This window comes from Chiloscyllium plagiosum, chromosome 7 (genome assembly GCF_004010195.1).
Source record: "Chiloscyllium plagiosum isolate BGI_BamShark_2017 chromosome 7, ASM401019v2, whole genome shotgun sequence".
NCBI lineage: Eukaryota > Metazoa > Chordata > Chondrichthyes > Orectolobiformes > Hemiscylliidae > Chiloscyllium > Chiloscyllium plagiosum.
Genome location: NC_057716.1, coordinates 50645554 through 50661263, shown reverse-complemented (window position 1 = coordinate 50661263; position 15710 = coordinate 50645554). Strand labels below are relative to the sequence as shown.

The 15710-nt window shown below is 42.7% G+C and overlaps 1 protein-coding gene across 4 annotated transcripts in view; it reads right to left on the bottom strand.

Moving 5' to 3' along the window:
- myo3b (myosin IIIB) overlaps positions 1-15710 on the bottom strand; it is a 577679-nt gene that overhangs the window by 369252 nt on the left and 192717 nt on the right. For all 4 annotated transcript variants that reach the window (XM_043693701.1, XM_043693698.1, XM_043693699.1 and 1 more), the window contains exon 11: positions 2387-2503. In XM_043693701.1, coding sequence (XP_043549636.1) covers positions 2387-2503 — 117 coding nt within the window. The remainder of the gene's footprint in view (positions 1-2386; positions 2504-15710) is intronic.

Genomic DNA, 15710 nt, shown 5'->3' with positions numbered 1-15710 from the left:
TGAGTTTTTAATGGGGTGGGAAATCGCAGATTTAGGATTACAGGATGAAAAAGATTAGGGAGTTGCAGACATAGATAGGGCTGGTGAAATAACTACACAGAGGTCGGTATCCTATCAGCAAGTCACCCTTTATTTACATGTGCACAGCACACTGGCTATGGCCAGCCAGTTTGCAGTCATAGAGTCATAGAGATGTATAGCATGGAAACAGACCCTTCAGTCCAACTCATCCATGCCAACCAGATATCCCAACCTAATCTAGTCCCATTTGCCAGCACTTGGCCCATATCCCTCTAAATCTTTCCTTTTCATATACCCATCTAAACGCCTTATAAATGGTGCAATTGTACCAGCCTCCACACTTCCTCTGGCAGCTCATTCCATACATGCACCACCCTCTGCATGGAAATGTTGGCCCTTAGGTTGCTTTTATATCTTTCCCCTCTCACCCTAAACCTATGTCCTCTAGTTCTGGACTACCCCACACCAAAGAAAAGACCTTGTGTATTTATCCTATCCATGCCCCTCATGATTTTAAAAACCTTTATGAGGTCACCCCTCAGCCTTCAACGCTCCAACAAGAGACTAGAATTGCATGTAATATTCCAAAAGTGGCCTAATCAACATCCTGTACAGCTGCAACATGACCTCCCAACTCCTATACATGATGCTCTGACCAATAAAGGAAAGCATACCAAATGCCTTCTTCACTATCCTATCTACCTGCGACTCTACTTTCAAGGAGGTATGAACCTGCACTCCAAGGTCTCTTTGTTCAGTAACACTCCCTTGGACCTTACCATTAAGTGTATAGGTCCTGCTAAGATTTGCTTTCCCAAAATGCAGCACCGCACATTTATCTGAATTAAACTCCATCAGTCCATTGGCCCATCTGATCAAGATCCTGTTGTAATCTGAGGTAACCTTTTTCGCTGTCCATCACACCTCCAATTTTGGTGTCATCTGCAAACTTACTAATTGTACCTCCCATGTTTATATCCAAATCATTTATATAAATGATGAAACGTAGTGGACCCAGCACCAACTCTTGTGGCACTCCACTGGTCACAGGCCTCCAGTCTGAAAAATAACCGTCCACCACCACCCTCTGTCTTCTACCTTCAAGCCAGTTCTGTATTCAAATGGCTAGTCAGTCCCTTAAGTGAGGAGGTTCTAAATCGCCTGTCAGAAGGGCTCCCTGATTGGCCCAGGTTAACAACCCCAATCAAGGATCTCATAATTAATAAGGTTCATCTGATTGCATTCACTTTAAGCAGTCACTGTCCTGCTCTCTTCCACACCCTTCAATTGTCCCTTTACAGGAGCAAATGGAGGCCCCTCCCACCAACATGGTTGTCAGGCACTTTGATCTCTATCAGGTATGAAGCCATTTTTCTTGCCTGCCAGGAAGATTGGTGATCAGGCATGTGGAGCTTGGAGATCTTTAAATGGTTGTTAATTGATGACTCTTGGGCCTTAATTGATGGGAGTCTGGAAGGATGCCTATTGACCTATCCACCCAGAACTTGATTGCTGAGGTGGTAGGAAGAGGATGAGTATGTTTCTGGTGCCAACCATCTCCATCCACTCGCCCACCCCCCAATTATTTGCCCTTCCTGTTATTTCTAGGGAGTGGATAGTCCGGTCCAGCATTAGTATCAAGTTGACGGACTCATCTTCGAAACCCAAAGAATCATGCAACTCAAAACATTAACAGTGCTTTTTTAACTTTATTGATGTGCCCCACCCACCCCACTATCTAGTGAGTTTTCCCAGCACTTGCTTTAATTTCAAATTTCCAACATCTGCAGCATTTTGCTTTTTTATTTCAACACGGGCAGCATTGGATATTAGCAAATTATTTGGAAGTTGAGCTGTTACATCTAAATTCAATCTCATCAGAATTTACTGTCCACAAATATTCACTTGCAGTATGGGCCATTATACTGTGAATAAGAACCTAAGTCCAGGCCACTTACAGTGCCAGTAATTCAAATAATTGTAACACTCCTATCATCATCTCACTGAAGTCAGCTCATATGCAGAGCTTGGGAGCAACATCAGGAAATTTCTTGATTTAAGTAGTTCAGCTACTCGCAAAGTAAACTTGTTATGTCATTATGGTGCAGTTCAGTTCCCATAGGTTCAGTTGAAAACTGCTTTTGGATTTCATAGGACCCACTTGCATAAAATAACAAGGTTTCCATTTTTTTTCCAGTGAGAAATGCTGCAACTTATTATTCAGTAAATGCCATGAATTTAAAGAGTGAAAGAAAATGCATGCGATAATTTGGGAATACCCAATCTTGGTTGAAAAGCCAGGTTGAAGAAAAACCAAGATCAAACTTTCAAAATCTTAGCCAGCATGTTAGAAATTCTGTCTTACCTCTGGAGTGTAAATAGGTAGGTCCTGGAAAGGGTTCAAAGCAATTAAAATATCCCCAACATAGGTGTATATCTGTAGGTCTGAGTATCTTTTCTGTAGGGAGTAAATTATAGCTTCCTGAGAAAGGAAAAAAAAAGTAAAATTTTACTATGTGCTTCTGATAAAGATAGTGTTAAACATTTGCATTGAATGAAGTATAAAACTGGATATCCTACAGAAAGCCACATTATGTTATAATGTGGAGAGAAGAGTGAATATAATCTAAAAATTTATTATTAAAAGGTTTAAGAGGCAGAAGTAGAAATTTTTACAAAGCCATTGTTAGACTTTTGGACTTTGATACAATTATCTTTCTTTTATCTCTACCCATGAATGGATCTTGTTCTCTTCATTCTTGAAGGTGTTCTTATCCTGTAGTCAGCCTTTGCTCTGGTAATTAGTATCCTATATGTCTTAGTTTCCCAAAACTGGGAATTATTACAAGTGAATGGCATCTGAAAAGGACCAGACATACACCGGCATTTTCCATTGCGAAGTTAAAGTATGATGTCAAACATGTGAAACGTCATCAGTTCTACCATGGTCTGGATAAGTAATCTTGCACATGCTTTTCACTGCATTATATATGTAAGCAAGATATTACACAAGTGATGGTGAATTGTATGGGGCAAGCAAGCAGGAATTTCTTACTTCTGACAAGGTCTTCTAGGGTTGTAAGCTCTGGCACATATTTAAAGGCTAACTGTTCACTCTGCAAACCAAGAGCTGTGCAAGGGTCTTTGTTGGTCACCACAACAAACTTAAAGACGTCACAGATGTTGAAGAAGTTCAACACATGGTTCAGTGACACCTCTTCAGAGACTCTGTCAGATATCATCAGGAAAGATGGTAGATGGCACCATGTGATTCAGTAGAGGGGCATAGCTGGGTTTGAATATATGAGAGCTGAAAATGAGTTGCTGGAAAAGCACAGCAGGTCAGGCAGCATCCAAGGAGCAGGAGAATCGACGTTTCGGGCATGAGCCCTTCTTCAGGAATGAGGACCTGTGGAGGTGTGTGGAGGTCATTAGTTTGTACAGATTAGTATTGGTGGGGTATGAGATTGTATGGTTAAGCGAGGAGTGTGAGAGGAGACGATTGAAGGAATATTCTTTATTTCTCTTTTTTGGACAGGTGAGGGACACCTTTGGATCTGGTCCCAGGACACTTTTGGTGGAGGTAAGGCATCCAATTGGGAGAATTTAGACATCCATTAGTAAAGGTAAAGCATATTTTGTGACTGTGAAAAGGCATGACTTGTGCATAAAATGCATATAAACCATTAGGGCTGGCAAAGATTTCAAGGAACTGGTCTGAAAAAGACGTGTGGAAGTTAAAAAAAGTGCTAGATATCTAAGACTGTCTGGTCACACAAAACCATTATACGAATTGTACCTATTTCTTCAAACTGTCATTTTACAATCAGGTGTCTATTGATGGACAGCTCCAGTTGTTAATTGAAGAGAAATATTTGTTAACATAATGGATTGGGGGATCTACCCTTAAGTGAAATGTTTGTTTTCATCAGGGATTAGATAAAGCAAATTCAATATATTTAATATTTTTGTATCAATGACTTTTTTCTTTTTCCATCATAAATAAACTGATAATTTTATTTTCATCAGGTCCTGCACGGTTACTGCCTTTGCTGTTTGAATTCATGTATCGCTGGACATCGGAGTCCATCTGGGAAAATGAACAAACAGTGAAATTCACAATTGATCTTGGAGGAACCTTTTGGGTGAAGTTACGAGCACAGAAGCAGATAAGTGTATTGTATTTTAAGTGTGACCTACAGAAAGTCTGCAGAAGTGCGTAGAGTGGGTTCTTTCTTGATTATATGTTTTTTGAGATATGTCTCTTGATTAAACTTAAAATATAAGCCATAACTATAAATTTAACCCATGGCAGTGTTTGGTAGAGGAATAAGACGGTGTTATTTTCTGGGTCTGTAGATTGTGAAGGAGCAAAAATGGCCTTTAGTGGAGTAATGTGCACTTCTTGTCAGATGTGGGAGTTTAAAGAGAGTTTAAGGGTCACTGTGGATTTTATCTGCAATAAATGCTGTTGATTGTGAATCTTATCAGATCAAATGGATTGGGTGGAGAGACAGTTAGAAGGAATGAGGAATTTGCAACAGCAACAGTATGTGATGGATGGCAGTTATAGGAAGGGGGGAATGTCTCAGATACAATCACGTAGATGAGGTACCTCCAGGAAAGGTAAGAGAGGTAAGCAGCTAGTGTACGAGCCTTCTGTGGCTATACCCATTTCAAACAAGTATGCTGTTTTGGAAAATGTAGGGGAACATAGCACAACAGCCAAGTTTCTGGTATTGAGACTGGCTCTAATGCAACGAGGGGTACATCGGCTTCTAAGAGATCAATTGTGTTAGGGGACTCTCCAGTCAAAGGTATAGACAGACGTTTCTGTGGCCAGCAGCGAAAAATCAGAATGGTGTGTTGCTTTCCTGGTGCCAGGATCAAGGATGGCTCAGAGAGGGTGCAGAATGTTCTCAAGGGGGAGAGGGGTCAGCACGAGGTCATTGTCTACATTGGAGCCAATGACATAGGAAGGGAAAAGTTTGAGATTCTGAAGGTAGGTTACAGAGAGTTAGGCAGGAATTTAAAAAGGAGGTCCTCGAGAATAATATCTGGATTACTCCCAGTGCTACGAGCTGGTGAGGGCAGGAATAGGAGGATAGAGCTGATGCATAGCTGAGGAGCTGGTGTGTGGGAGAATGATTCACATTTTTGGACGATTGGAATCTCTTTTGGGGTAGAAGTGACCTGCAAAGGAAGGACGGTTTGCACCTAAATTGGAAGGGGACTAACATACTGGCAGGGAGTTTTGCTAATGTTGCTCGGGAGGATTTAATCGAGTAAGGTGAGGGGGTGGGAACCAGGGAGATGGTGAGGAAAGAGATCAATTTGAGACTGGTACAGTTGAGAACAGAAGCGAGTCAAACAGTCAGGGCAGGCAGGGACAAGGTAGGACTAATAAATTAAACTGCATTTATTTCAATGCAAGGGACCTAATAGGGAAGGCAGATGAACTCAGGACATAGTTAGGAACATGGAATGGGACATCATAGCAATTACAGAGACATGGCTCGGTGATGGGCTGGACTGGCAGCCTAATATTCTAGGATACAAATGCTACAGGAATGATAGAAAGGGAGGCAAAAGAGGAGGGGGAGTGGCATTTTTGTAGATGCACAGGACGGGGTAACAGAGGAAATGATAACTTGAAGGAGTGAGGATCGGCTGACCGATGCTCAACTTCATGCAGATGTGTCTTCAGCAGAGAGGCAGATATTTCACAGTACCACCAAATGTCTGTCAGTTTCTGCCCTTGCATTAACAATGGAAGAGTTTATCCATGCCATATTTGGTGTCATTTCTCTGGCATGTTGGCATTTAGTGACCTTTCTTGGGAAATCACAGAGTTTTGTGGAGAGTCAGGTGGAGTGGAGCATCAAGTGGATGCAGGGTGCCATAACTCTGGGACAGATCTATTCCAATTCATCTAAAATTGACCACTCTTCAAAAATCTACATTTTACTATAGAATGCTCATTAATCTTTTGTATAGCTATGTTGAACCTTATGATGCATTGGTCAATGTTCTCTAAGTGATATTCTGCTGATAGTTGATCCCCCCACGTTATTTGCTAGATCCAAATACCGTAATGATTGGGCCAGAAACACTGGTCTGGTACAGACTTTCCTTAAAGATGGGCCCTGCAGGGACAGGAGTGCATTGACATGTTGGCAAATAATATTTCATTTTAATTTAATTTTGATAAGTTTCCTTTGTAAAGATATGATGATGTATAATCAGACGTGGTTAAATGATGCCAGAGTAAATGATCCCGTTGGAAACAGAAACATGTTGAAATTTAGCATTCAGTTTGAGAGAGAGGAAAGTGAGTCAGAAGCAACTGTCCTAAGCATTAATAAGAGTAATTGTAAAAGAATGAGGGCAGAGCTGGCCAGATTTAAATGGGGAAGAAGGTTAGCAACAAAGACAGTTGAGGATCAATGGCAGATGTTAAAGAGAGTAATTTGTGGCTCACAGGAAAGACATGTTCAAGTGGGGAAGAAGGATTCTGGGAAGAAGATAAGTCAACCATGGTTAAGCAGGGAAGTTGAGGACAGCATCAAATTGAAAGAAAAACTTACAATGTGAAAAAGGTTAGTGATAAGCCAGAGGATTGGGTAAGTTTTAAAAACCAATAATATATGATCATACAAAAAGGGAGAAAATAAAATGTGAGGGTAAGTATACAAGAATCTGCATCAAGGCAGACAGGAAGCTCTTCTTTAAATGTGTAAAGAGAGAGAAGACAAAGTGAACACAAGTCCCTTAGAGGATGAGGCTGGGGAAATCAGAGGCGTAGCAGACAGTGAAAAAGGTTACCTCAGAGCACAACAGAATCTTGATCAGATGGGCCAATGGGCCGAGGAGAGGCAGATGGAGTTTAATTCAGATAAATGCGAGGTGCTGCATTTTGGGAAAGCCAATCTTAGCAGGACTTATACACTTAATGGTAAGGTCCTAGGGAGTGTTGCTGAACAAAGAGACCTTGGAGTGCAGGTTCATAGATCCTTGAAGATGGAGTCACAGGTAGGTAGGATAGTGAAGAAGGCGTTTGGTATGCTTTCTTTTATTGGTCAAAGTATTGAGTACAGGAGTTGGGAGGTCATGTTGCGGCTGTACAGGACATTGGTTAGGCCACTGTTGAAATATTGCGTGTAATTCTGTTCTCCTTCCTATCAAAAAGATGTTGCGAAACTTGAAAGGGTTCAGAAAAGATTTACAAGGATGTTGTCAGGGTTGGAAGATTTGAGCTATAGGGAGGGGCTGAACAGGCCGGGGCTGTTTTCTCTGGAACGCGAAGGTTGAGGGGTGACCTTATAGAGGTTTACAAAATTATGAAGTGCATGGATAGGAAAAATAGACAAAGTCTTTTCCCTGGGGTTGGGAAGTCCAGATTTAGAGGGCATAGGTTTAAGGTGAGAGGGGAAAGATATAAAAGGGACCTAAGGAGCAACTTTTTCACGCAGAGGGTGGTACATGTATGGAATGCGCTCCCAGAGGAAGTGGTTGAGGCTGGGTAATTGCAACATTTAAGAGGCATTTGGATGGGTATACGATTCGGAAGGGTTTGGAGGGATATGGGCTGGGTATTAGCAGGTGGGACTAGATTTGCCAGAGGAAGTAGTGGAGGTTGGTACAATTGCAACATTTAAGAGGCATTTGGATGGGTATATGATTCGGAAGGGTTTGGAGGGATATGGGCTGGGTATTAGCAGGTGGGACTAGATTGGGCTGGGATATCTGGTCGGCATGGACTGGTTGGACCGAAGGGTCTGTATCCATGCTGTACATCTCTAATACTCTATAATTATGTTTATGCGAGATAATAGGTGTGTTGACATGGAGAGGACTGGGCAAAGAGTTGTGGTTGGGACTATGAGGTGACATGGGGTTATGAGAACCATTGTCATAACTATGGTATTATAGGGTATGAGCATCCATGGGAAGTGGATAGATTGACATTGGGGTATAGGAGGCCCATGCCAGTGTGTTGATGGCATATAGAGGCCTGAAGGGGCATGGAGGAGGTGTAGATATGCCAAAGGTGGAATGGGTATTGTGAAAGGCTATGGAATGTGGATAGAGGAGTGTAAGTTGACAGTGCAGATGGAGCATGGAGAATGAAAGATGTTGTCAGTACTCAAGCATGAGGCATGTTTTCCACACTGTCTGACCTGGGAGTGCCATCTTAGTCTCTTTCCAGGTATCCAAGGCATACTCACAAAGTGAAAATCAGAAGCATTGGGCAGCTATTTTAAAGGGCAGATTTGCAGATTTGGGATTTCTTTTCATTGGGAACAAAACTGGGGCCTCAGATTTTGTCATTTCCAGCTCATCTGGTCTCAACTTCACAATAAATAAAGATGTGTAGATGCTGGAAATCTAAAACAGATTTTAGAATCCTGGAAAACACAGCAGGTCTGGCAGCATCTGTAGACAGAAACATAGAATTGATGCTTCAAGTCCAGTGACCCTCCACCAGGGTCTTTCTGATGGGCCTCACCAAGTGTCACAACACCCAAAACATTAACTCTGCTTTTCTCTCGACAGATGTTGCCAGACTTGTTGTGTTTTGTTTTGTTCAGCACACTCTGTTTTTGTTGCAACTTCATTTTTTATTTCTTTCATTTTCTCGTTACCACGTTCTTTTGTCTTGCCATAAATAGGATGATCAATTTGCAATGTAGAGTGATGCCAACATTGTGGGTCAATTCCTGGATAGGCTCTCCTTCTCAACCTCTCCTTCTGTCTGGGACGTGGTGACCCTCAGGTTAAACCACCATCAGTCATCTCTCTCTAATGAGACAGTAGCCCTATGGTCTGATATGACTATAGCGACTTTACCTTTCCTAGCTATTGAGGGAGTGAAGCAGAGTTCATCCTCCTGATTTCCGAGTTGGTAGAACTATCCTAGGAGCAGAGACTGAGCACATGAAATTTCTATTTTCTTAAGTTAGACAAGTAAAAAGTGATCTCAGAAATTTATAAAATTCTGAAACAGGTAAACAATAGGCAGGATGTTTTCCCTGGCTGTGGGGATTCAAAGAAGGGATATAGTCTCAGAGTAAAAGTCAAGTCGAAGGTTGAGGGGTGACCTTATACACGTTTATAAAATCTGTATGGATTTTGGGGCATGGATAGGGTGAATAGACAAGGTCCTCTCCCCAGGGTACAGGAATCCAAAACTAGAAGGCAGAGTTGAGGGTGAGAGGGGAAAGATTTAAAAGGTACTTAAGAGGTAACATTTCCATGCAGAGGGTGGTGCATGTATGGAAGGAGGAGGCGGTGGAAGCTGGTACAATTACAACATTTAAAAGGCATTTGAATGGTTATATGTATAGGAAGGATTTGGAGGCATATGGGCCAAATGCTGGCAAATATTACTAGATTAATTTAGGACATCTGGTCAGCATAGATGAGTTGGACAGATAGGTCTGTTTCTGTACTATACATCTCAATGACTCTATAAAATGCACATCTTTGGACTGTGGGAGGAAACCGGAGCACCCGGAGGAAACCCACACAGACACGGGGAGAACGTGCAAACTCCATACAGTCAGTCGTCTGTTTCTGTACTATACATCTCAATGACTCTATAACTGAGATAAGGAGGAACTTCTTAATTCAGAGGGTGGTGCATCTTTGTAATTCTATATCTCAAAGGTTATGGAAGCTCAACCATTACACCAGTTCAAGAGAGAGATTGAGTAATTTCTAGTTAGTCAACATTAAAGAAAATGAGAATAGCACAGGAATATAGTGTCATGTAGATGATCAACATCATCTGGAATGAAGTTAAAAATCACCTAACACCAGGTTATAGTCCAACAGGTTTATTTGGAAGTGCTAGCTTTCGGAGGACTGCTCCTTCATCAGGCAGCTGTCGAGCAGCATCATAAGACACAAAATTTATAGCAAAAGCCCATAGTGTCATGCAACTGAAACAATATATTGAACAAACTTAGATTGCTGTTAAGTTTTTCATCTTTTAGAATGGGTTGCAGGTTTTGATTCATTAAGATGTAAATCCCAGAACTTCTTTCAAGTCACATTCTCAAGATAACTTAAAGTTTTATATAAAAAAAAGACATCTCAGCTCAGACAATGCATTAAAGGTGTGAGGTTAGAGTCTGTCTGTATCGTAATCTTGAGCCAGACTGGATCTATTTCCAAAGTAGGAATTTATAACCTCACACCTTTTACATGGATTGACTGCCTGCAAATTGTGTGCTTTTTGAACAAAATAGAATGTATCTGTAATAATAATTCTTCAAATGCGAATTCACCCCATAGACTTATATTTGTGTGTGCTTGCGTGCATGTGAGGGGGTGGGAGAGAGAGAGAGAGAGAGAGAGGGAGTGTGTGTGTATGTGAGATTGTGAGTGTGTGCGTGTGACTGTGTGTGTATGTGAGTGTGTGTGTGTGAGAGAGAGAGAGAGAGTGTGCATTTGCAACATTTGCAACAGGTAACATTTTATAAGTTCCTACTTTGGAAATAGAACTAGTCTGATTGGGAGTGGGAGACAGGCAGAGTCTAACCTCATACCTTTAATGCATTGTCTGAGCTGAGATGTTACCTCTTTTTATAAAACCTTATGTTATCTCGAGATTGTGACTTGAAAGAAGTTCTGGGATTGACATATTAATGGACCAAAACCTGTAACACATTCTAAAAGATGAAAAACTTAACAGCAATCTAGGTTTGTTCAATATATCATTTCAGTTGCATGACACTGTGGTCTTTTGCTATAAATTCTGAGTCTTATGTTGCTGCTCCACAGGGACCTGATGAAGGAACAGCGCTTTGAAAGCTAATACTTCCAAATAAACCTGTTGGACGATAACCCCCTGGGGTTATGTGATTGTTAACTTTGTCCATCCCAGTCCAACACTGGCACCTCTACATCATGATAGAGAATGGCAGAGTAGATTCAAGGGGCTGAATGACATATTTATATTCCTCTGCTCTTCACACACACAAAAAATGCCTTTTCATTTATTCATTCCTGCCTTCCAACCTAAATTAACCTCTTCTTCTTTTGTTTTCTCCACTCTCCATCCCTATATAAATTTAAAAGTCGCTAAATCTCCAACTTTTCCAGTTTTGATGAAAGGTAATTTAGCAGAAATATTTACTTCGGTTTTTGCTTCGCAGTTGCTACTTGAACGGCAAATCATGTTCAGCATTTTACTATTTAAATTTCAGAATCTAGCATCTGTAATACTTTGTCTTTTGTACTACCTGCAGTCTGCTATCTCAATTTAGGAAATAAAACCCACAAGAACTGCAGATGCTGTGAGTCAGAAACAAAAGCAGAAGTTGCTTGAAAAGCTGTTCTGGAAGCGACTGTGAAGAGAAATCAGAGTTAATGTTTCAGGTTTGCTGACCATCCCTCAGAACTGATGGTAGCTAGGAAAATGCAAGTTTATATGGCGAAGACAGGGTGAGGGGTAGTGGTAAGGAGTAAATGATAGTTAAGGGTAGCGTCCAAAGTGAGAGAAGAACACTTGGACAAAGGAGTAGATAACAATCTGGTTGGGAGGTTGAATAGCTGTTAATGGAAACTGTTAGTATCTAACAATAGGTAGTCTGTATTGGCAGACTATATGATGACAAGGCCTGGTGTGTGTGGCAGGGGACTAGGACATGGGAGAGTTCTGCCCCTAAATTATTGAACTTGATATTGAGTCCAGAGGGCTGCAGAGTCCCCAAATGGAAAATTAGGTGGTTGTTCTTCCAGCTTGCATTGAGCTTAGCAGCAAGCCGGAGACAGAAATGTTGGACAGGGAACAGGGTGGTGTATTAAAGTGGCAGGCAACTGGAAGCTCAGGGTCTTTTTTGCAGGCAGGATATAGATGTTTTGTGAAGCAGTCACCCAGTGTATGTTTCATTTCCCTAGCGTAGAGGAGACCATATTTTGAGCAGCAGACTAGATTGTATGAAGTGCAGGTAAAGTGCAGCTTCACCTGGAAGGTATGTTTGGGCCCTTGGATACTGAGGAGGAGGAAGTAAATGGGCATGTGTTACACATTTGGTGATTGCAGGACAAAGTGCCGTGGGGCTGTGGTGGGGTGTTGGAAGTGAAGGAAGAGAGGTCTACGGTATCCAGAAGGGATTTGTTTCTGCAGAAGGTAGACAAGGGAGAGAAGGGGAATATGTATCTGGGGGTGACATCTCACTTTAGGTAACAGAAATGGCAGCTAATGATCTTCTAGATGTGGATGCTGTTGGGATGGTAGGTAAGGGCAAGGGGAACTCTATCGTTGTTGCAGGAGGAAGAGAGGGGATGAGGGTGGAGGTGCAGAAAATGGGTTGGACCTGGTTGAGGACCCTGTCATGGAAGTGCTGTTGTCATCTGGCGTACTGACCTCTACATTGGAGAAGCTGAGTGATAGCTCTCAAATACCTCCTCCTAACTTCCCCTGGACCATGACCACACCATGGCACATCAGTTTATTGTATCGAAGTGAAGGAACCATTGGGAAGTAGTGACCATAATACAATAAGCTTCAATCTGCAATTTGAGAGGGAGACGGTACAATCAGAAGTGACAATATTTCAGTTGAATAAAGAGAACTATGGAGCTATGAGGGAAGACTTCTCTGGGAGAGAGAGAGACAGACAGACAGACCATGAGTGATAGAGAGATAGAGAGAGACTACAATGCATGGACTGTGCTGTTTATCCCTCAGTGCTCCTTAGAGTTGTTCTGAACATGGAAACGAGATATTGGCAATGAGCATGTTGAGGCTGGAAGTCATTGGGAATCAGGAGAAGCTACTCTTGCACGGCCAACAACCTGTGTTCAATTCCGATCATCAGTTTCATGTTATCATGGAGGACTTTCTTTCTCAACCACTCTTCTTTTGCCTAGTGTCCCTCAAGTTAAATCATCACCACTCACTTCTCTCTAATGACACCACAGCCCCTATGGTCTGGGAAGACTATGACAACACAACAATAACCCTGGCCCATGTTTGATGAAAAAAAAACGTGTTGGGGGCGGAAGTTAATATTACATTTTGCCTGGGAAATTCATTCCCAACGCTATTCCTCCATGATGCCCCTGGCCAAACTTTTCATGATAGCTACAACACTGGGATTAGTCTAACATTGGGATAAATTTCTCCACTGTGTGTAATCTATCAATACTAGGCAAACCCCAAACTAGCCATTACCTTCCCTTCCACTCTCCGTGGTTACCAAAGGGTAGACCGGATCATTGTTAAATACCACTTGCAAAGTAATGACTTGCTGAAAGGCAGTCATTATAGTTCAGCCAGTGCCAGTTACCTCCTGCCTTCATTAAAACTTTGGTGCCTGCATGGGAAAAAAAGAGACGAACTCCAGAGGTGAAATGAGACTCAAATGTTTTATTTGACTGGGTATAGCACCAGAGTGCCGTACCTTTCCTCAGGACAGTGTCTTTAGTCCAACCACCGTCAGTTGCTTCATGAATCACCTTTCTTCCATCTTAAGGTCAGATGGAGGATGCTCACTAATGATTGCAAAATGTACGGCAGCATTTGAAGATCCTCAATCCTGCAACACACCATGACCAAATGATGCAAGACCCGGGCAATATCTAGGTAAATGAGGCAGCATCAAAGGAGCAGGAGAATCGACATTTCGGGCATAAGCCCTTCTTCAGGAATCTCCTGCTCCTTTGATGCTGCCTGACCTGCTGCGCTTTTCCAGCAACACATTTTTCAGATCTGTCTCCTGCTCCTTTGATGCTGCCTGACCTGCTGCGCTTTTCCAGCAACACATTTTTCAGCTCTGGTCATTCCTGAAGAAGGGCTTATGCCCGAAACGTCGATTCTCCTGCTCCTTTGATGCTGCCTGACCTGCTGCGCTTTTCCAGCAACACATTTTTCAGCTCTGATCTCCAGCATCTGCAGTCCTCACTTTCTCCTAATATCTAGGTAAATGGCAAGTAATGTTCGCGCCTAGGGAGTACCAGTCACTGGCCAATCTGCACACAATGGAGGAGACAAAAGATTCATTCCACACCAGGCTCGAACTATCACTATCCCGCTGAAGCAAGTGTTTCTAAGGCAGTGCCTCACTTTTGACCTGATGATGACCAATATACCTGAGTCACAGAGTGCCCACTGTATCTGGTCAACCCTAAACCCCTCCCCAGTCAGCAGCGGTGTGGAGACCCTTGGCCTCTGAACCAGGAAACCCGAGGACTTGCTCAGTGAGAATAAGCAGGAGATCCAGGATCCCCGAGACGACAAACGTGAGGTACTCCTGAACAGAAAGCTCCACTATAACTCCAGACAAACGAAACAAGCGGATAACTCCAGATAAACGAAACAACTGAAGGCCGAGGTGTAACAAAGAAGCTGTGACCAAAAGAATAGATGATGTGTGGAGAGAGTCAGCAGGAGAGTCAGTGACTCATTGACAGCCACAATGTCTGCGGAGTCTTCAGCGCAATCAAAGCCATCTACAGCCCGAGTACCCAGGGAGTAACCCCATTGAAAGCCAAGCACAGAGACAACATCCCCCAAGTCACTACCCACCGCCATCTCAGCAAACCTCCAACCCACCCTGAGGGCAAAAACACCTCCAACAACAGAACAACAGCAAGGCCACCGGCACTGATGGAATCCCACTGAAGGGCTAAAATATGCGGAGGGTCATTCTTGACAGGAATCCACCTCTCCGTCCTTGTCTGGAGTGCAGGGATATCTAAGAAATGACATTACTCTGACCATCTTCATGAAAATAGAAAGATCTCTCCGGACAGAGAGATTTCCCAATGTCCATCATGCGAAAGGTCATCCTGAGAAGCCTCCTCAATCCCTCCTCCCAGGGGCTGAAGAGCTCCTCCTGAGTCTTATTGCAGCTTCAGCTCATTAAGAGGCTGAATGACCAGGATTGTCAGAGTGTGACAAATCCAAACAAAGTGCAGTGAAAAGCAGCAACCTCTGTACATAGTCTTCTTCAATCTTTAAGCCTTTGAGTCTGTGGACCGTGAGTGCTTATGAGATGTCTTCCTCAAATATGGATGCCCATAGAAATATACCACCATTCTCTGCCTGCTTCACAATGATTTCGAAGCTGTGGTCTTCACCAACACTTTCACCACATTCATGAATAGTATGTGACAGACAGAACTAAGGGCTTAAAAATACGGGGTAGATCATTTAGGACAGAGATGAGGAGAAACTTGTTCACCCAGAGAGTGGTGGCTGTGTGGAATGCTCTGCCCCAGAGGGCAGTGGAGGCCCAGTCTCTGGATTCATTTAAGAAAGAGTTGGATAGAGCTCTCAAGGATTGTGGAATCAAGGGTTATGGAGATAAGGCAGGAACAGGATACTGATTAAGGATGATCAGCCATGATCATATTGAAGAGTGGTGCAGGCTCGAAGGGGAGAATGCCTACTCCTGCACCTATTGTCTATTGTCTAATTACATTCACTGACCTAATTTCAACCAGCAATCTCCCACCCACAGCCTCCAAGCTGATAGTACCCCAACCCCATGCAGCTCACTTCTACCTCCTTCCAAAAATCCATGCATAGGACTGCCCGGGCAGACCATTGTTTCAGCATGCTCCTGCCCCACAGAACTCATCTCTTCCTCCCACAACCACGATAGGGTTCCCTTTGTCCTTACCACCATCCCACTAGCATCTACATCCAGAAGATCATTATCCAGCATTTACAC